The sequence below is a fragment of the Polypterus senegalus genome, chromosome 13 (assembly GCF_016835505.1).
Source record: "Polypterus senegalus isolate Bchr_013 chromosome 13, ASM1683550v1, whole genome shotgun sequence".
Lineage (NCBI taxonomy): Eukaryota > Metazoa > Chordata > Cladistia > Polypteriformes > Polypteridae > Polypterus > Polypterus senegalus.
The window spans coordinates 2,524,379-2,544,903 of record NC_053166.1 but is presented as its reverse complement, the minus strand read 5'-3'; the positions used below and the strand labels follow the sequence as shown (position 1 = coordinate 2,544,903).

The window sequence follows — 20,525 nt, the reverse complement described above, 5'->3', positions numbered from 1 at the left end:
CAGCGCCAGTATGCCACCGTGCCCACCATGTGCCAGGCAGTGAGGGGGTGTGTGTGTGACGCGGTGACTGTATAGTGCCTTTCCAGTGTCAACGTCACGCCAGTGACATTTGGTGACCAGAGGGCATCACGTGCAGGTTCAGCGGCTCATGTGACCCCCCCCCTATCCGAGGCTCCTGTCTTCCTTGCATTTAAACCCCCAAACTCGAGGCCTGATTGCGTGGGGTCTTGTCTCCCGAGTTTTGGGGTCCATCTAGAATTTTGGTTTTCATTTTTATCAAGACGTAATAATGAGGGTTGCTGGCTCACGGCGTGTTTAGTCGGCCTGATGCTGAAGCCGTCGCAGCCTTTCATGTCGCCCTGTTTGTTTTTAACTGTCGCCGTCGTCAGGGCACAGTGAAGGGGCAAACTCCGCAGAAACGGGCAAAATGCGCAATCAGAAAACCAACAAGAGGGTTCAACGGCACAACCTGCCACAGGTGAGAGGCCGCTGTGCGAAGGTGAAATCACACACGCAGCAGCAGAGGAAGGAGCAGCGAATTAAATCAGAAACCTGGGGGGCTGGGAGCCCCAACCCCATTCTGCGACACCACCGCCAAGTCACTTTGTGGCGCTGTGACTCCCCTGTTCCACCCGCAGGTGGCGCCCCTGTCCAGCTTACGGCAGCCCACCCGCCTGATGATTCCGAGCTTAAAAGCAGAGCCCCCTGGTGACCACTAACTAGAAATTAGAGATCAGAAAACGGGACGCCAACGGGAGGCTCGGCCTGCGCGACTCCTCCGTCCACTGGGCGTCGCTGCTCCACCTCTCCTCTGCGCCACCAGGGAGGCCACGCCCACCGTGCTCGTCTCGCGATATCCCAGTTGACACGTCACGCGCGTTTACCGCCGGCTGAAGAGGCAAGCGGCTGAGTTTGGCGTTGTCGTTACCCTGGTAACCATGGCGCTCGTGGAGGCGGCGAGCGTGCAGCTTTCGGAGCTCAGCGACCATCAGCTGGCCGAACTTGTGCGGAGCGTCAGGTGCGTGCGGGCTTCCTGTCACATTGCGGAGGAGCGCTCCTTGGGGATGCCCCTCCATGGCGCGCTCCGGCGATCGTTCGGTGAGGGTTCGGCTGGGCATCTGCGGGGAGGAGGCCGTGAAGCGCGCTGGGCACAACCCCTTGCAGGCCCGTGTTAACTAAGGCTGCGGTGCCATCGGCGGCCACGGCCCGACAAAATGGTAGGAGCGCCACTTCATCACCCGGTGCGTCTCTCAGGTCACGCACGATCTGGCGACAAAAGTGAAAGTGGCAGAGCCCCGTGCCATCCCAGACATGATGCCAGTGGCACCCACACGTTTCCGTCACCCCTCCAGCTTGAGTGTCCCTTTTTTTTTGTGACAGCCAGTCCAATGCGGCCCTCCAGACCGAGACGGAGATGTTCCAGAAGTTTGTGTCTCGCCTGGACCCCAAGGAGTTCAGCCAGGTGACCGTGTCAAAGACGACCACCAGCGGGATAGCGCAGCACGAGCTGGGACAGGTAGGTCCAGGGGGCTTATTTTCACTCCAACTTCGCATACTCTGTGTTCCAGTGAGAAGTCTGTGTGGTGCCCATTACGAGTGGTGCTGAAGGGCATTCTGGGTCCATTGAGGCTCGGGGAAAATGTTTGCATGCAGTTTTACTGCGATAGGCAAGAGGCCCGTGGTGGCCAAGAGACACATGCCAAGCGCACTTGGCATCTCTGCCTCCTTTGCCATGTTCGAGGGGTGACAAGAGTGAGACGGTGAGGAGCCACTTGAAGTGAAACGAGCAGATAGGCTTTTCTGGGGATCTTCTCTGGCGTTGGCACTCAGAGCTCAGGTAACCAGGGTGGTGCCATGTAGCGGCCCCACTTAGAGGGTCTGGAGTGCTTCTTAAAAGTTTTAGTTAAATCTCCAAAGCCCTCCCTGACCCTGAATTGGGTGAAGTGAGCTGGAGGACATGGTGTTCTCTGCTTACCCTTATAGCGCCTTTCATGGTAGGCACACAAACGGGGAGACTGTGGGCACAGCCTGGCCCTGGTCCACCCCAGCATATTTTTGGGTTTTTATTTTCATGCCAAAGGCTCGGGCCTTGCTCAGCTGATGTGATGCCCGTCGTTCAAACCACAGGTCAGCAGGCAGGAGCGCTTGGTACTGCTGACCATGGAGCAGAAGTGTCTCGTGGCCCAGCGGGAGGAAGAGGAGTTGCGGAAAGCCCTGGAACAACTACGGAAGGAGTCCGAGCGAGTCGTCAACACCTACAAGGTACTGAGGGCAGGGGGCGCCAGTAGGCACGGCTCGCCTGTCTCTAAGCCTATCGGGTCCTCACTCTACCCATGCTTATTGTCACAGGCTGCCATCGAGGAGGCCGACTATCGCCAGGGAGAGGTGAAGAAGGCCTTGTGCGAGTTCCAGCGAGACTTCGGGAAGCGAGGGCACGAGAAGAAAAGGAGAATACTGGGGACCGAGAAAGTAACTCGCTACATCGAGGAGAAGAGCAAAGCCAAGGTGGGTGCCACGCTCGTTCTGGGCAGTCAGCCCCCCTCTGGTTGGCTGTCCACAGCTGACGCGTCTCTCCTGCCACCCATAGGACAAGATTGTGGAGAAGCTGCGGCTGGAGAACACGGCACTCAAAGTGAAAATGCGGAAGCTGCAGATGCAACTCAAACAGGTAACTTGATTGCCCGTTCCGTCTGCCCATGTTGGCAGAGGTCAGTCACTTGAGACCGTGTTTGTGCCTGTCGTGAAGCTGCAGCTTTGGCTCGAGTGTCAAGTGCTGCTCGCTCATATCGACGACCGCCAGCCAGTGTCCATCTGCTGAGGGTGCCAGCACACTGCCCCCTGCAGGGCACAAACCTCGGTGCCAGGCGTGAGATTTGGGAGACATGTGCTCCTCTTTACCCATATGGCAGCACCATCTTTGTGAAAGGCACTGGTATCTGTTGCTCGTTGCAGAAGGAGGAGATGGACGAAGCCCTCCATGAGGTGGACTTCCAGCTCCTGAAGATCGAGAACAGCCAATACCTGCAGAAGATCGACGAGTCCAAGCAGGAGCTCCTGAGGCTCAAGCTGATGGACAGAAACAAGCTGCAGATCTTGGACACCTACAAGGTGGGCCGGGCAGTCCGGGGGGCGCATGTGGGCCAATCTCACCCCTCTAATGGCGGGCCTGGGCGGCTTTGCCCGCTTTCTACCCCTTTCTGTAGTTTACTCTCAATTGTGTCCAAATGGCAATGACGAGCCGTAAGTGGTACAGATGCAGGTTCAAATGTCAGTCAGTGCCCATGTGCCAGAGATGACTCTTGGTTAGCAGACCACTCAAAGTGGCACTCGTGTACCAGTCACGGCTAACCATCAGCAGGGGGACACAATTGAGGGAGCAGAAAAGGCCAAATTAAGAAGAAAATGGCGGAGAAGTTCCAACGCTCATTCTTACCTCCCTAACTAAACCCATGCAGGCCTGACCGTGCGCTCGCTTGGTGGGTGGCACTGAACCCGAGCGCCGGTGGGTGTTTGGCCCCCGCAGCGGTGATGGGCAGCACAAAGTCTGACCCTCAGTTGTCTCCCTTTAGAAAAAACTTCAGAACCTGACGTCCGAATCCAAACGGCTGACGGGTGAGCTGGCAGCCAAGAAGGACCTGCTGGTGCGAGTCGAGGCTGAGATCGTGCAGGCGGAGAAGGTAAGGGTGGGCCGCCCAGCTCATGCTGCGTACTGGTGGGCCGGGTTGCCATTGGCACAAGCCTCGCCCCAATGCCACCTGTGTCTTTCGACAGGAATGTGCCAAGGCAGAGGCTCAGAACAAGAGGCTGAAGACACAGCTGTCCGACTACCGGGGTCCGCGGGCACTGGACTACGTGGCCATCAAGGCCCGGCACAGCGAGCTGCAGCGCGACGTCCACGTCTGGGAGCGCAAGGTGGACATTGCCCAGGTACGTAGAGTGTGTGTGTGTGTGTGTGTGTGTGTGTCAGAGGTCGTCACCCACAATGCGCCGGGCCCCAAGAGTACTGACGGCAGTCGGGTCGCCTGGCACTGGCGCATTTTGAGGTCTGACGAGTGCCCCACCAGGAGGCACCCGTCCCCCAAGTCACATCTTGGTCTTCTTTTGTGTTGCAGATGGACCTGAAACGAAACACGAAGGCCTACACTCAGCTGACGAGGGCGAGCCAGCCGGCCCCAGGCCCGTAGTGGACCGGGGCACTGCCAGGGCACAAACTTCCAAAAAGCTAATAAAGTGTTGTGAATCAAGCATCCTGACTGCTTCATTGTGAAGGCTTGGCAGAGCGGGCACGTGGGGCTCAAAGTGGCAACTTCAGCTCCTCTGTCTCAGGTGAGCATCACCCTGGCATCTGCAGGACAGTCCGTGGCCCGCGAGTGTTTTCATCCTGGCACTGCTGGCCGATGCCCCGCCCTCAAACCCGAGGCCATCTTCTTGAAAAAGGTTTATTTGTTAGTGCTATGAATATGAAATGCTACATAGAGATCATTTAGTTGAATGTACATCCATCGCAACACGGGTGGCGCTAACATCTCGTCACATACTACGGCTGAAACAACTCAAAGGGGTACAACATTCTCTGGCAATGGCTACGGAGAACCACTTACACGGGGCATCAAAGACAAAGGTGTGCATGCTCTACGAAGACGACGTCTAAACGTGTGGGCGTCTACGGCGGGCACTCTGTACATGGACAACAAAGGCCAGAGGGATGCCAGTCCTGCCCTCGTGACCCATCTCTGTACTGCCTCTCCGATGCTCGGGCAGCAGTGGGCACCATCCAGGAACAGAACAGGAAATGAGTTTGCCAGCTGCGCGCTCCTCGGAGCAGATATGTGGAGGCAACGTGAAAACGTTAATGAGGGGGTGCGGGAGCAGATTGCAGCTTGGGTCCTGCGCCGGCATTTGACACACTGGGGCTTTCTGGGCACCTCTGCCCTCCGGCCGTGCAGGACCCAGCGCTCACAAGGGGTCCATCCAAAAGTCCCGGCTGTCACCTGGCACGCTTTGGTCAGTCCGTCAGGTCAATGAGGTGTCCCTTTGGAGTCCACCGTCGCCCCCTCGTGTGTGTTTGTGTGTGTGTGTGTGTGTATATACGTGTACCCCCGGGCCGGGCAGGCGGGCAAGTCCATGGGAGGCAACAAGCGGAGAAAGCCACTCACTGTATGCAGGGTGGCACCGAGTAGCCCCCGCCCTCGGCCGTGTGTTGTACGCTGTGCTCCTGCAGCGCCCCCAAGTCCCCGCGCTCGCCGCACCACACACACTTGAACTGGGTCTCGCGCGCGTGGACGCTCTGGTGCTTGGCCAGGTGCTCGCGCTGCTTGAAGCCCTTGTCGCAGCTGGGACACTTGAAGGGCTTCTCGCCGGTGTGGACCCGCCGGTGGCGCTGCAGGTCCGAGGCGTACTTGAATCGCTTCTCGCAGTCCGGGCATTTGAGCGGCTTCTCGCGGGCGGGGTCGCAGCGGTGCTGGACGAACTCCGAGGAGGAGAGGAAGCGGTCGCACAGCGTGCACTTGAGGGGCTTCTCGGCGCAGTGGGAGCTCTGGTGCCGCTGCAGCGTCGACGACTTCTTGTAGGCCTTGCCGCAGACGTCGCACTTGTAGGGCCGGTCGACGCCCACCGCCGCGGGCGGCCGCCGCCACCCTCCGCACTTGTGCCGCAGCAGGTCGCCCGACTGGCTGAAGCCTTTCTGGCAGGAGGCGCACTTGAAGAGGCTCTCGATGCCGTGCACGTGCTGGTGGTAGAGCAGGTGGGACGGCTGCATGAAGCCCTTGTCGCAGAGGTTGCACTTGAAGGGCCGGTCGTGCGTCTTGTGGGTGCGGCGGTGGCGCACCAGGGCGTACTGCTGCTTGAAGCTCATCTGGCACTCCTCGCACTGGAAGGGCCGCTCCTCCGAGTGGGTGCGCTCGTGCTGGCGCAGGTCCGAGGGCCGCTTGAAGCCCTTGCCGCAGGTGGTGCAGCGGAAGGGCCGCTCCCCGGCCGGGGTGCACTGGTGGTGCAGGAGCTCCGACGACTCCTTAAAGTGCATCTCGCAGAGGTTGCATTTGAAGAGGTGCTCGCCCGAGTGGGCGTACATGTGGCGCACCAGGTGGGAGCGGTGCTTGAAGCTCTTCTCGCAGGCGGCGCACTTGTAGGGCCGCTCGGCGCTGTGGGTCCTCTGGTGGTGCGCCAAGTGAGACGACTGGCTGAAGCTTTTGTCGCAGGCGTCGCACTTGTAGGGCTTCTCCCCGGTGTGCACCCGCTCGTGGCGGGACAGCTCTGACAGGTGGCGGAAGCCCTTCTGGCAGATGGAGCACTTGTAGGGCCGGTCCGGGGACGAAGCTTCGAACTCGGTCGGGCGGAAGCGCCCACGACCAGGGCCGCCGCCGCGCTGCCGCCTACGACCGCCCCGGAGCGGTCGGGCACCTCCGCCGAAGGCTGCTGCGGATTGCTGGCGGAGGAGGTAGGGGTGGTGTTGCCCGCGCCCGCCGAGCTGGGTCTGTAGGTCTTCTCGCAGATGGAGCACTTCATGGGGTTTCCGCTGCTGTGGGCGTTGTGGTGCTGCGCCAGGGACGTCAGGAGGGAGAAGCCCATCTTGCAGACTCCGCAGACGAAGGGCTTCTGCTCCACTTGCACGCACTGGTGCTCCAGCAGGTCGGTGGCTTGGTGAAAGATCTTGAGGCACTGGGTACACTGGAAGGAGCGGTCCTGGTTCACCATGCACTGATGCTCGTGCGGATTGGCGAGGTGGGAGATGTCGTGGCCGCAGGCTCCGCACTTGTGGCTGCCCTCCCCGACCTGCAAGGCCGCTTGCTGCCCCTGAGCGCCACCGGCATGGGACTGCTGCTGCTGCTGTGCCGCCTGCTGCGCCGCCTGCTGCTGGAGTGCCGGATCGGGCTGCAGGACGATTCCGTAAACCGCACACCCGAGTGCGTTCTCGGCACCCGGAGGAATAGCGTGGACCACCGGGGGCGTCGCCACTGCATGCTGTTGCCAGGCCTCCGTCATCCTGGCACGAGTGTGGGAATGCAGCGTTCGCAAGGTCTATACACTAGATCATCGAGTGCTCTTCCTTCATGCGGGCACTTCCACGAGCTTAAAAAGGTGCCATGGCAGCAAGGGGCCAGCCGGTGCCACTTAACTGATGCTTCGCTGCTGTGCCCCAATGGTAACCGGCTGCTGGCCTCGGGATGGCAACCATCACCTCTTGGTCTGAAATCTTCGAACGACGAGGCAGCGACCTCCGTGAAAGTCCGGTTTCCTTCTCAGCGTCGCGACCTGCGCTGGCCTGTCCTCCCTCGCCTGGGCTTCAGCTCTGGCGTGGCACGTTCTGTGGAAAGAGCACAAACATGGCAGCGTTAGAGTTAAGAGTTGGGGTCACGCGCACACCGAGGAGCCGTCTGCCAATCTCACCGGCTGTGGTCCTGGGGCGTGCGGCTTGGCCAACTTCAGGACGGGAGCGACACATAAAAACTTAACAAGAGTGCCACGGGTGGGACTCCGCAGGAAACCCGAGGGTTAAGAGCAGTGGGGCGCACGGCCAGAAATCGGCCCCCTGTTGTAAAGTAAGGAGGGCGTGACCCGTGGCACACACCCCCACCCCAGCACCAAACTGGCCCTGCGCCCCTCTGCTCTTAACCCTCAGGTTTCCTGCAGAGTCCCACCCGTGGCACTCGAGTCGCCTCCCACACGGTCAGGTTAGGGTTGGCGCATTGGGAGATCTCCGAGTGCCAGCGGCGATGGGAGATGTGCAGGCACAGAAGATGATCCCTAAATCCGCTCGATTAGCCCAGATTGTCGCGGCGCGCTCTGAACTCTCCCACTCATTTACAGAAGACCTGTCACGGTTGCCTGCCACACAAGTACCAGCCTTCACTCGCATGCCACTCTCACATCTGCGTGCCCGCGACGCTCCATCCGCGTCTATAAACTTCCCCTCATCTCCTGCCTTCCCGGTGGCCCTGCCCGTACGTGGAAGCCGTCAGGCTCGGCTCCACTCCACCCGCGTCCCATCAGCTCACGTCAAGCTTGGAAGGCTTTCAATGGCCTTGCTTGCCTCCATCTTGTTACACCCGCTTGCACTCGGTTGCTCTGTAAGGCGTCTTGTGATGTTGGCCGCCATACAAAACAATCGCATGCAAGCCCTTTAAATGAGAACATCTTGAAAACGTCACAAAGCAGCAAAGCTCGCCCACCATCCACGGCTGAGACTGACGATGGAGCAGTGCAGTATGGGAGTGGGCGACGCGGCTAAAAATAATCTTCATGACAATAGCGATCACCAGCACAACGGTAAAGGAGCACTTCACTGCTGTGGACGGCCAAGGAATGAGACCCTAGACGGGCACACCCATCAGGCCACACTGCCCGTGGGTGGAGGTGCCAAAAGGCGAGACCACCCACTGGAAAAGCTCGCCAGTGGAGGGGACTGAAATCCCAAGAAGTGAACAAAACACAAAGCCCACAGTAAGGGGCCGTGCGTGGATGAGAGTGGAAGCTGCCCCTCTGTTCTCAGTGAGGCCGGGGGGCTACCCGAGCCAGCGCTGGTGAATTTACACGGCGCACGACTGGTGAACCAGTCAGTCTCAAGGCCGAGCCATACTGGGCAGCAGCAGCAGCAGTTAGGTGAAGGGGGCCCAGCAATTCCACCCGCTACTGGTGGTTAGTGCACTGAAGCCCACCCTGGTGATGTGCCCCTCGCCTGCTCCACACAGGGCCCGACAGCAAGCTTGTGCCACAGAAGTGCCCACCGAGATGGGGGTCTGCCACTTGACCATTCCAGAGTGGGACCAGCTTGTAGCAAGGCTGGCTGGCGGATTCCTGTCACCCGATTGTGTTGGAGGCCAAACTCCAGTTGACTTTGCTCAAGCGATTCTTTGGGCTTTGAACTGCGCGGGCAAAAAGAGGGCAGGGCTCGCTCAGAATGGGGTACTGACATCAGCCGACCTGAGCGGTGCTGGTGCCCAGTCCTGTTCCCGTGTGTCACGTGTGCACATCCACTCCTCCGCTTAGCTTCGTGTCACCAACACACTTCAAGACCACCCAACTTTCTGTCAAAGAGGACACCCAGCTCGCTCTGTTGGGACCCTTCATCCGAACCTTCGAAAAGATGGTGCCCAACGAGTCATTCTGGAATGAGCGCGTGCTGCCACGCTTTGTTACGTTATGCTGTTTCAGCATGGAGAGACGTGCCAGGTTTAAACGTTTTGTGCGCGATACGAGCGCCCGAGTCTGCAGCATCTCACGGCCGATAAGCGAGCTGCGGCTAACGCTCGAGACACGCGCAGGCGAGATCACAACACTTTGGTTATTATGGGCTGTGGTAAAGTGGAGACTCCAAATCACAATACCGTGTTGCCACGCGGCACGACACACATCAAGATCAAGAAAACGTTTCATTTCTGAGCGCGCCAGGGCAGCGCTCACTGCTTGGCAGAACTTCTCGTATTCATCTCAGAACACGCATGGCGCTCGTCACTCCAGCCAGGATCCCCATGAGCCCACTGACCCGTGAGATGACACTGCAGTGGTGACACGTCACCGTTTCACCGTCACACACTGAGCAAGCACATTCGCCTGAGCGAGAAGAGTCCGACACTGGACTTCACCAAGAAAACGTTGTCTTGATTACGGAGGGCAAGGCCGAGATTGGGACACGTTGTGTTCTGCTCCTTTTCTACACGACGTCAGTCTGACCCTCAAAAATGAGCCGAGGAGAAACCTCAGCACTGATCACTGAACCCATAATGGCAGCCATACTGGTATGTGCGACGTCCCCAAAGACACAAGCCTCCGACTCGGATCTGAGCAGCTGCAACACCTGAATGGGCGCCCACATGGAGCGGGACACCAGTCTGACACGGGCAGCTGTACTGAGGCTGCGGATTCACATTAGTAACTGCCTTACACGACGCAGCCTTTCCAGCTGCAAAACAATAATCGAGCATTCCATAAACGACATATGAAACATATGGAGGAGCCGTCGCTGAAAGCACACAACACTGCGCCATCCCTCAAAGCGTCAATCACATTCTTTTAGGTCCAATAATCCATCTTCAATCTGGCGGGCATACGGTGATCTTGGCATTGTATTAGAAATTGATTTGAAAAACGCCCTCCGCTGTGTCTTACTGGTGTTGGGTTAGACTGGTACGCATTTAGAATCCAAACCAGTTCCAAAGCACACCACAGGCAGCCCCTCATTCAGTGCCACTGCTTCACTCCTCCAGGCACAAACACGCCAGCCTGCCAGCCAGCCTGCTTCGCCAAAGGACTTCCACAAATCGTTAGCAGGAGTCTGGTGGGCGTCCCCCTCACTGATTCAAACACGACGGCGGAGCACAATGAGCTTCAACACTAAAGAAATGCAGCACTCTCCCATTTTAAAGATGGCGCTTTCCTGTCCTTCCCCAGTTCCAGTTTAGCGCGTGACTCCACTGATGACGTTCCTCTCCTGTAGCCGACACTGAGAACCCTAAAGTGCACTAAACGGAGGTTGGCACCTCACGTGCCACTCCTCGAACTGCCCCAGCACTTACAAAAAGCCACCAATACTCAGAAACGTCTACACTGTGCGGTCACATCAGCCGGTCACAATGGGACTCAAAACTGAAATTCAGAAGTGAAAACAACAAGCAGCCCCTAGTGGCCCCCTGGCAGCTGTCACTTACGCACACGTCACGAGCGCGGGGACATCAGCGAGTGCCACAAAGCCCATAAGCACTCTGTGATAATAACGACGACGCAGAGGAGCGCGTGCCACCACAACGCACTTGTAAAGGCTTACGCTTCTCTCATGGCTCTCGGTCCTGGCGAGGACCCCAAAGACCCCAAGGTCCAGATTACAAGACCACGACAGGTCAAAGTAAAAGAGCGGACAAGAGGTTGGCAGCGGGCTAGTTTTATTGTTGTCAACTCCTGTGTGGCGGGCCGGTCGCTTTATCAAGCGAGGGTCGTCTGCTTTCTTCTCCTTTACAGATACAGCAGTGCTTTAATGAAGGCTGAATGAATATTTTTAATGACACCTCATCTGGTGTCAAACTGGCAGCCACAGAAGATGTTGGCTCTTTAAAGCAGGGATTGTTGTAATAAAATGAAAATCGCAACTTTGAGTTCTTTTTCCATTTGCTTCAATGAGAATTAAACAACGGCCAGGGCTGAAGAGTGAAGGGGGCAGAATCAGAAGCAAAAGGGTACTTTCAGGGCGCCGGGAAAAACTGGAAAAGAGGCGACCTTGTGATGGGGACGCTCGGCTCCAGCAGGTGACGTGCCAACCATTCACACTGAGGAAATGGCTCATCGTGGAAGTGAAGTGCAAAACCAGCTCCGCAGAACCCGGCAGCCTTACGCAGCACGTCTGCTAAACCACAGAGCCCTTCACTTACAAGTGGCTGCCAGCTTCTGCATTTGAATTTAACTCAAACGGCGACGCTCGAGCCGATAGCCCCCCATTCTGACGCGCTAAAGTCTCATCCCATGAACGCAGTGGGATTTGCAATTTCTACGGATAATCCGTTTTAATCTCCCAAAGCGACTGTCCCGGGTGTGGTCCTCTCTGGCACCGTGTCTGTGATGTGCTCTTACTGTACGCTCGCTGCTGTGCGTTTCTTCTTCTCCTTGGGGAGTAACCTCACAGATTTTAGACTTTACCTGCTTTGAAGGCAGACTGACCAAGTTACCCGTCTGTGGCGACCATCGTGTGTCATCACCAGCACCTTCACGCCCGATAGCTGTTTGGCCCCCGGGCATCCCACCCTCTGCTGGGTACACACCGTCTCCGAGTGGACCGACTCCGTTCTTCTTCAAGCTTTATACGATTAGAAGAGCCCGTAAAACACCAGGCTCGACTACTGAGCCCAAATGTCCAACTCAAAGCCGACGTGCTGATGCATTAAACTGGAAAGGTGACTCAAGTGTTGGCGGTCACGTGCTGAGAGTGAGCGAGTGCGGGTATGTGCATCAGCGGGCCCTCCGATGGGTTGGCATCGCCTACCTTGTGTCACTGGGACAGACTTCTGCTCCCCTATGACCCTGAATTACACTCAGCAGGGTGGTTCACATTTTGAGCTCCAATTATACGTTGCCAACAGTCACTCAGCCATACACCAAAGGTAGTGTACCAAGCGGTCGCTGCACTTCTGCCATTACACGTCACATCTTTGAGCACATTTGGAGGCTTCAGCGTTCACCTTAACAGCCCTTCCGTCTACTCCTGGTAGACGAGGCTGCAGCTCCAGAGACCCTGAAGAAGCAGGCGGAGAGAAGAACCGACTGCATGTGCAGGTTTAGGAAAAAACTCAGTGCTGGCTGATAGCAAATAAGAGCAACAACTGTGATTAATACAAAGTGCGGAAAACGACAACAAATTTACAAAGGCGACTAAAGAGACAAAGTCAAACCTCTGCTGCTCGCCGTGTCAAATGCTGGGTAATGACGAATGAATGCCACAAACTGCTGCACCTACTTTCAGCACGGACAGCGCGCCACGCAAACTGCCACTCCTACACACAACAAAGAGCAAGCTAAAGAAACGCGAGCCCTCGCACACACAAAGGTTACGGGCACCAGACACACCAGCACAAGTGCAGCAGCAAGCAGCCTGGTGGGGCAGCAGCCAAAAAAATGCCATTCCGCCAAAGTCCAGTAGCAGGAAGCAGAGCATCAAAAACGACTTTTTAAAAACCACCCTACCATTAAGTTAAAAAGTAAAAACAAGTCTCTCGTACATCACTCGGAAAAGAAAACATTTGAAGAAGTGTGTTTTGAAAGGGGATTGATGAAAAGCGCCCACCTTTTATTTTACGAGAGACTTGTTTTTACTTTTTAACTTAATAGAAGGTGGTTTTTAAAAAGTCGTTTTTTATACATATATTATTTTTTAGTCTTGGGTTTGTTTTAGTATCATTTTGTAATCAATAGTCGAACACTCGGGATTAATAAAGTATCAATCAATCAATCAATCTTCCTTTAATATTACTGATACTAGCGCCATCTATTGGTGAAATCTTGAACTACTCTTCATAGGAAAATTTCATTTAATTAACACGGATTAACTGATCAATTAGTGAAACTGAAACAACAAACAGGTGAAGTTAAAATAAGCTTAGTAGTAATGAACATAAAATAATAAAACGAGGGATCCACGGGGTCTGACTGGACTTGTGTCACGCGACAGACGTGCCGGTCGGTCAGCCAGCCAGCCAGCCAGCCAGCCAAGGGGCAGCTCACAACAGCGGGGCACACAAGAGCACCTGCCTCCTCAGCTAATACTTCATTAAAAACCCAAGGTGTGGGCCTTAAGTCATGAGCTCCACGTGTCACAACTTGTCTTTTATTACCTCCCAAGAACGGCTAACAAATATTTCAAGCAGTAGTAATATTTTACACACATCACACTTCAAATACATAACTCTTCTGTTCAAATCTACTGAATGACAAAGTCAGCACTAAAAATAAAGCAACCAAAGAGAAGTTAAAGTCGGGTCGACTCCATCGACTGCATGCCCATTTCAGCTCCAAGTTGTGTCATTTCGTCACCCGAGACCCGCAAAGAGCCTCCTAACTAATGTCACCGGCAGACAGCAGTGGAAAAATCAAAAGCTGCGGCTGCTCTCCATGCCTGTGCTTCAAAGGACAGAAAGCCAACTTCATGTTTCCAGCGGCCTGGCAGAGGTGCCCACTGTCCCTGGCTCTTGCTGCCTTGTTAATAAACCAGACCAGATACTGCACAAAAACATGTCATGCCACAAAATGGCCCACTAAAGCACATTCCACAAACACACACGTGCTCCCCCACACCCGGAGACGCCATTATCCAACTTCAACATTACTGTCCCAAGCCAAATGTGCTTCGTGTGCGAGATTTAATCACCGCCCAGGTTCTTTGGCAGATTGCATATTGTTGTCATATGTTGTTGTTTTTTAGCCAAGACTTCGTTTCTTGGTTTCACCAACAGCTTCTCTCTTTGACTCGGTCATCTGATCCTCCAACCCTACACTAAAACAAGTTAGGATCTAACATACCAACAAGACTGGCATTCTACCAACCTCCATTTTGCCACCACTGCCAAAAATTGCAAAGAAAGGCCTTTGAACCACAGTGTGACCAGCAACAACCACCAAATCAGTTTGCCGGCGGGTCTTTGATATCAAGTGGGTCTCTTCACGGCCATGTGATCAATCTGAAGTAGACGGCCGCAAAGCTAAAATCAATCACAACCGGTCCAAGTGTGCAGCCGCTCAACATTTCCAGATGGGCTTAAACTCGGATACTTGTGGGTATCATAGGAGGAGGCTTTTAGAATTCAGTGCCCACCTGCCCTCATGTCCTGTGCAGGACCATTAAAGCCGAGGCCCTGCTCAGCAGTCATGCGCCTCCCCACCATTCAGACAGGCTTTGCAGCACAACGTTCTACCACAGCGCTCACTGGACGGTTGGCATACAGAGTAAGAAAAGCGATGCCGCACACCCAATTTTACCATCCGTGGCTGCACCTTGAGCGTGGAAAAGCGCTACATAAATAAAATGTATTATTATTATTACAAAATGTGTTACCTTATATCTGAATATATCCGATCTGACATTACAACGTGGAAGATCAACTCCTGGACACCCGGCTACAGGTGAATCAATAGCAGGCAGCGACGTACCGATCAATCACTTAAAGGTGGAGGCAGCCAAACGGTTTATAGCGGCTCAAAAGTCTGCTAAATCCATCACTCAAGTAAAAGCACACTGCCGGCAGGTTAACATCGGACAAAGTGCAGTTCAGCTTAAAAGTCTGCTGCCGGGCAGCGTGGTGGGATCTCATGAGACACAGCCAGTCTTAAACCACTGGGCTCACTCTTGCTTCCTGCCCTCCTTGAACACAACACAACACACGATTTCAAAGCTTGAACTGTGTGCAAAAAAATTGGAAATAAAAACACCAGCACTGGATAAAAACCACGAGTACACCACACCCTGAAGAATGACACTTAAAACCCCAAGAACGTCACAAACGTGACCCTCTAAACCATACCAAACTCGTGGAGCTCGGAACGTCCCATGACAAGCTGCAGCAGGTTCCCAAGTCGGAAGCCAACAAGTGCGGCCGGAGTGCTGCCTCCTAGGGTTCTGGAGACCAAGAAGTGTGCTGCTCAATGAAATAAGCCCCCCGCCACGCAAGCCATCACCTGTAACAGCAGTTTAGGACAAATTAAGCAACTGCTCGATCGGCAGATGACGCACTGCAGGAACTTACACACATAGGAGCTTTTAGAACTGAGGCACTTTAAAAAGTGTGCTTACCTTTCTGAGCCAAACATGTTCATATCAAGAAATCGCCAATAAAACACAATTCATTGTGTTAAATGCAGAAAGGCAAAAAATACTAAATGAAAGAATAAAATCAAAATGGATACAAGATGCTCCCTACCCAACAGAAACGTCTTTGATAGGACACTACTTATAATACAAAGTTACGCCATTGTGTAGGATATCAACTTTTAATGTTCCAAAGCACAACTGAAAGGCCGAGTTTGAATTGCTCATGAAAGGCCTGGCATGTCTGCAGTACACAGTTTTCACGTCTGATACAACCAAGTAGCCCGACAAATAAGATGGCCAGAATGTGGTTATGTACGACTTCTTCTCTGGGAGTCTCAGACCTTACTTATAGCAGCAGATACGCACTGCTCGGCAGGGGGAGCCTCTCTTTTGGTAGATCACACCTGCAGCCCCAGGATCTATATATATATAATTCACTAAGGCAAGACACCCATGGAAAACCCGCCGGGAGGGGCATGGATTCACTAAGCCGCCGACAAGCAAGACACCTATGGCGCACGCAGGGAGGAGTCACGCTCACCAACTCCAAGGAGTAAGCAGTCTTTAAAAACCGAGTTTTCAGTTACGACGCACGACCGCGTGCACCACAGCAAACTGTTTTACACGCTACATACAGCAATTCACATCAGCGACAAACATGCGTCTTCTCAGATGCTCCTGCAGGAACACGGAAAGTCTACGTGAGTCACAGGTGCATCTGGACAGTGCAAAGACGACAACGACTCAAGTGACGAGTTGGAGGTGGGCACATGAGCGATGGCGGTCCGCCAGTTTTCAGTCACGGACGATTGTGTGTTGCTTCGTTCCGTGCATTGTTACAATGTTGCATTCCTTGCTGATTTATTACATTACCGATTTTTCAAATGTTAATTTTCTCCCTGTGCTTAAAAATTATTAAAAAACCGGCCTGATTATGCGCCGTATGGTACGCTGCGGGTTGGCTAGTTCTCATTAAACAACCACCACTCACTTCTTATTTTGAAGAGTACAACATCAGGACCGCACCTGATAATGGTCTCAATTTGATAAAAGAAGCAATATAAGCATTCAAATTCTCAAACGTGTTCCACAGCAGTCTTCAAAAAACAGCATTTGCTTCCAGTTGAAGACTAAAGGCAGTTAGTTTCACATCAAGTCTAAAAAAAAAACAATGAATGAAAAATCCAGTGGCACAACACTGGCATGACTTCTTCCATTTCGATGGCAGTTTTTAATGGCGGACGCGTTTTCTTATGAAAAGGTTCCTCGCTCTTTCTTTTCTTTTTAATTTTGTTTGTGTGTAACAGACACCAGTTAGCCAATCAAGATTCATCTTCTAACCCCAAGGCAATGTGCAATACAGCCATAGTGCTCAAATACCCAAAGAAACCAATAAAGGATATGAAAACATAAATTGCATTTATCATCGAGCTTTCACTGCTTAACGATCTACTTGGAAAACTAGGATGAAACAAACCCTCATGATTTAAGACCACATCACCCCCTTAAATCAGTCTGGCTATCCGTGAGCATCGCTATTAGCATTCGGGTGCCTAAATCAGGATAGAGAATATAACAATTGCTTAGTTATCACCGTTCATGGATTTATTCACGACTGTCCTGAATAGCCCACTTTTCACGACCCACAAGAAGAAGGTGGCCTAAGCAGGGCACCTGTGAACTTTGGGTGCTGAAGCCTGATCAGGCCTTTTAATTTGCCCCCAGTTAAATCAATGAAAACCGAAGATGTCAACAGACGACCAGCCAGGAGGAGGACCACCTCTCAGCCAGCGGACCCCCGGCATTTGCACGGCTGCCTTGAACTGTCCAGCACACATTCTTAAAATTACCCAGATTTAAGTACTACAACATCCTCCGATATCTACCATGTCTTTGTCCCTTTTCATAGGGAGTCCCTAATACCAGCCCCTCAACATCGCTACCGCTGCTTGGGGACATCTCTTACGTTCAATAACTGATTTACGCTGGTGACAGACTTGCTGTGCAAGGTGCTATGCGACAAATAGAATCACGTTATGTGAGATGAGCCGAAAGAATCGCAGTCTGCGTGTGAAACGTGTCCCACGAAGAGCGCTATATAAGGAATGAACTGGGATTGATCGCCGCGCTTTCACTCGGCCCTTTCGAAAGTGGCCCCGCTTGACCTTCCTCTCGGTGGGTTTCTCGGTCTCAGGGCGGTGTTGGTTTTAATTACGCTTTACTTCCACTTTAGATGACCTACCGCTTTGCATCCCGTCCACGGTCGTTGGACCCGAGGGCTCTGGAATCGCCGTGGGCTTTGTCCCAATCCAGTGGGCTCTTGCGCCGAAAGGTCGGCCTGGCCTGGCCTGCGCGTAGCGAGCTTCGCTCGCCGGGAAGCTCGTTCGTGCCCGAAAGCCAGGCGTTCGGGACTCGATGCAGGCCGGGATTCCCAGCCTCTCACATTCCGACAGAAAAGGCGCAAACGGAAAACAAGCGCTCGGTGTTTTCTAGGGATAGGGCCTGCCATCTTCGCCTCTCCTTATTTCCGCCTTTTCTCACTTTTTAAATGGCTCCCCGTGGGTCTGCCCGTCCCATTCGGTCGTTCACGGGCCCATTCCACTGAACGGCGATCCCCAAACAAACGGGCCGAACGCGTCTCCAGCACCTCACCTGCGCCGCGGGTGTCGCCAGATGCAGCCGCCTTAAGGCCTGTTTGCTCGCCACTCATCCGCGGACTCTCTTCTGAAGCTTGGCCGTCGAATGAAGCCTTGCGCCTTCTCTTCTGTGCCGGTCAGCTGCGCCTTGTCGCTACAGAGCCCTTAAAACCCTCGCTGAATTAGCCACTCCGCCTGTGCTGTAGTGTTACTGCACACACTGTCCTAGAGTCACCATTATTCCTTTCCCTTTCCCTTTCCAGAGATGCGGCTGTCTTCGGGGAAAAGAAGCGACCAAAAAAAGCCTACAACCCCATCCGCCGGCCCGGGAAGATGCATAGCGCATAAGCTCCGTCCTGAAGCACGCCGCGGGAATCTGAATGGCGCGTAGAGCCCGGGTGTGCCGCGACACGGCGCCAGCCCCGGAACATGAATGATGGAGCGAGCCGAGGAGAGTGCGCGCGACCGCCAGCCAGCCCGCCCGGGAGCGGGTATAAAGCGCAGCCTACAGGAAGCGAGCTGGCCGTGGCCGGAGAGTCGCACGTCGGCTTCATTTGGCAGTCTCGCGGGGTCCCTGCGCAATGGTCACTCCCGCCTCACGTCCGAAGTTGCTCCAGTCCCTTCCGACTCTGGATTGGATGGGGCAGTTGAGAGAGGGTCCTTTTCTCTTTCTTTTGGGGTGCTGGTTTTCTCCACTTTGCTGCCACCTCATAGCGTCTGCATGTGTGTTGGTTTGGTTGTTCCAATAAATTAGCCCCGTGTGGGTGCATGTGAGCCACAGTGGCCAGAGCTGGTGCCAGGCTTAATGACCCTGGGATAGGCTCTGGCCTGATGTGACATCGAATTGGATTAAGGGAGTTCAGCCCACACATTGTTAATATAACGTATAAAATAATCTGGCAACAAATTGGAATAAAACACAGTCATTGTAAGATCGAACAATCAGAGGAGATGGCTATCACTACAACAGATAACAATTGTATCCAAGAAAAAGACGAGGAGCTCCAGTTTCCATTAGAAGATCTAAGGGAGGAGTCCAAGATGTCAGAAAGGGGTGCCACTCGGCACAAGTGTAATGTAAAAAGATGGGGCAGCGACAGGAGTTTGGGTCTTTCATGTTCATTTGGATGGCAGTGATGCTAAAATGTAGGTACTTGACACTTTTCTAAGGGTGGAGTGGACGGTGTGAAGGATTGGAATCTTGTTCTCATATCATAATAGTGACTTGGGACTCTGGCGGTGGTCTTTTTTGGAATCTGTCAATCCATCCTGCAGAAGCAAAGACTTACACTTGTGGAATGTGGCACATTCCAGATGGTCACTGGGTGAAACACGTTTAAAATGGACCCAGCAAAATGAGCGAAGCGAGGCAGTGCAGTGTCTTCATTCACTCGAAATGAGACATCCGTCCATTATCCTGGCACGCACCTCAACACTTCAGGGCTAAACTCCAGGGACTAAGCTGAGCTAGGAATTGGGGGCAGCCCGTGTGGTGTGTGAGCTCACATGCCCGTCTCTGTCCAAAACAAGCACATCCTGGCACACAGGTGCTTTATGCCAGTCTTCAAGTGTCTTTACTCTCTTTAGGTACATTCAGTCTCAGTTTAGGCTCTTGATTTGACTTTCACAAAGGGCACAGCAGGGTGCCCACGTCTAGGATACCCCTTTGTATGAGGATGTGGCTTTGTGAATGTCACAGGAGTGAGGAACAAGTGAGTTCAGCATTGTCCATTTATTTTTAAAGTTGATAAAGCTGTGGCAGGCATTGTCCTTGGCAGTGACAGGAGTCTGGAGTGGTGTAGTTTCTACACTCTTGATTTCTACTCCTTGGCCCATTTCAATGCCATATCCATATTTTTATTATTATTTTTTTTTTTTTTTTACAATTATTCATATGGTATTGGTGAGGGCATGGTCACTTTCCTTGGCAACCACTACATCTTCTAAAAGAGAACTTTTCAAACGCAAGTCATGGGCCAAGTTCCATGCCTCAAAATGATTCACATTGAGCCATGAAAAATATGGATAGTAAATGTCTGGCAAGCAACAAGGCAGGAGGGAGAGCATCGAAGGAAAGGCGAGTGGCAGTGGATGGTAAGAAGAACTCGCTCTCGCTCTTGGACTGTCCTGGGGAATTCCTGTCACGTTCACTATCAAGTTGTTATAAGTCAGCCGGGGTTCCTCCCCTGAAATGTCGCGTTTTTGTTGATGTTGTTCACGCTTTGTGTTGCCGGAGTGGATTATTTAGTTACATGTGCCAGTGTGTATTCTGCTATGCCCCTTGGCTGTTGTCTGTGATTCCCAATGGGTGGGTGGGGTAACTTCCCAAAACTCTGGGTCCATTGCGGTTCATTGTGGTAGTGGGGCGATCTCCCGTGTCTGTTGCTTTTTTGATTATTCTGATTTTCTGGCTTTTTCTGACCCCTTTGCTCTGTTTTTTGGCTTTGCGGCTGGCATTGTGTATTGGGACTGTCTGAAGGTATTGCCTTTGTGCTCCATGGAGATTTATTCTCTCTTCGTTTCTTTTGATACCAAAATTGATCACAGTTTCCCATCCACACGACGGCTCTTCTCCGGTCTGCAGATCTCGCTTCACTTCATATTCTCTT

At 53.5% G+C, this 20,525-nt stretch overlaps 2 protein-coding genes across 2 annotated transcripts; one reads left to right on the top strand and one right to left on the bottom strand.

Annotated features, from left to right (window-relative positions):
* The first annotated feature begins 29 nt into the window (after nt 1–29).
* ccdc113 (coiled-coil domain containing 113) lies at nt 30–4,245 on the top strand. The gene is made up of 9 exons (XM_039774239.1): nt 30–1,018; nt 1,381–1,516; nt 2,128–2,262; nt 2,350–2,505; nt 2,588–2,668; nt 2,953–3,108; nt 3,570–3,677; nt 3,772–3,927; nt 4,113–4,245. The coding sequence occupies exons 1-9, from the start codon at nt 939–941 to the stop codon at nt 4,182–4,184; spliced, it is 1,080 nt and encodes a 359-aa protein (XP_039630173.1). The 5' UTR covers nt 30–938; the 3' UTR covers nt 4,185–4,245.
* Nucleotides 4,246–4,425: 180 nt separating this feature from the next.
* On the bottom strand, nt 4,426–18,389 carry znf319b (zinc finger protein 319b). Its single transcript, XM_039774241.1, has 3 exons — nt 17,933–18,389; nt 6,400–7,303; nt 4,426–6,322 (listed from the first exon to the last, which is right to left on the bottom strand). Exons 2-3 carry the CDS (start codon nt 6,979–6,981, stop codon nt 5,153–5,155), a joined length of 1,752 nt encoding a protein of 583 aa, XP_039630175.1. The 5' UTR covers nt 6,982–7,303; nt 17,933–18,389; the 3' UTR covers nt 4,426–5,152.
* Between the last annotated feature and the right edge of the window lie 2,136 nt (nt 18,390–20,525).

Coding starts and splice junctions, on each gene's coding strand:
- ccdc113 (XM_039774239.1), top strand. CDS start 939: ATGGCGCTCGTGGAGGCGGCGAGCGTGCAGCTTTCGGAGCTCAGCGAC. Junction 3,678..3,771: donor AGATCGTGCAGGCGGAGAAG/GTAAGGGTGGGC, acceptor GTCTTTCGACAG/GAATGTGCCAAGGCAGAGGC. Junction 3,928..4,112: donor GCAAGGTGGACATTGCCCAG/GTACGTAGAGTG, acceptor TTTGTGTTGCAG/ATGGACCTGAAACGAAACAC.
- znf319b (XM_039774241.1), bottom strand. CDS start 6,981: ATGACGGAGGCCTGGCAACAGCATGCAGTGGCGACGCCCCCGGTGGTC. Junction 6,323..6,399: donor CGCAGCAGCCTTCGGCGGAG/GTGCCCGACCGC, acceptor CGCCCGACCGAG/TTCGAAGCTTCGTCCCCGGA.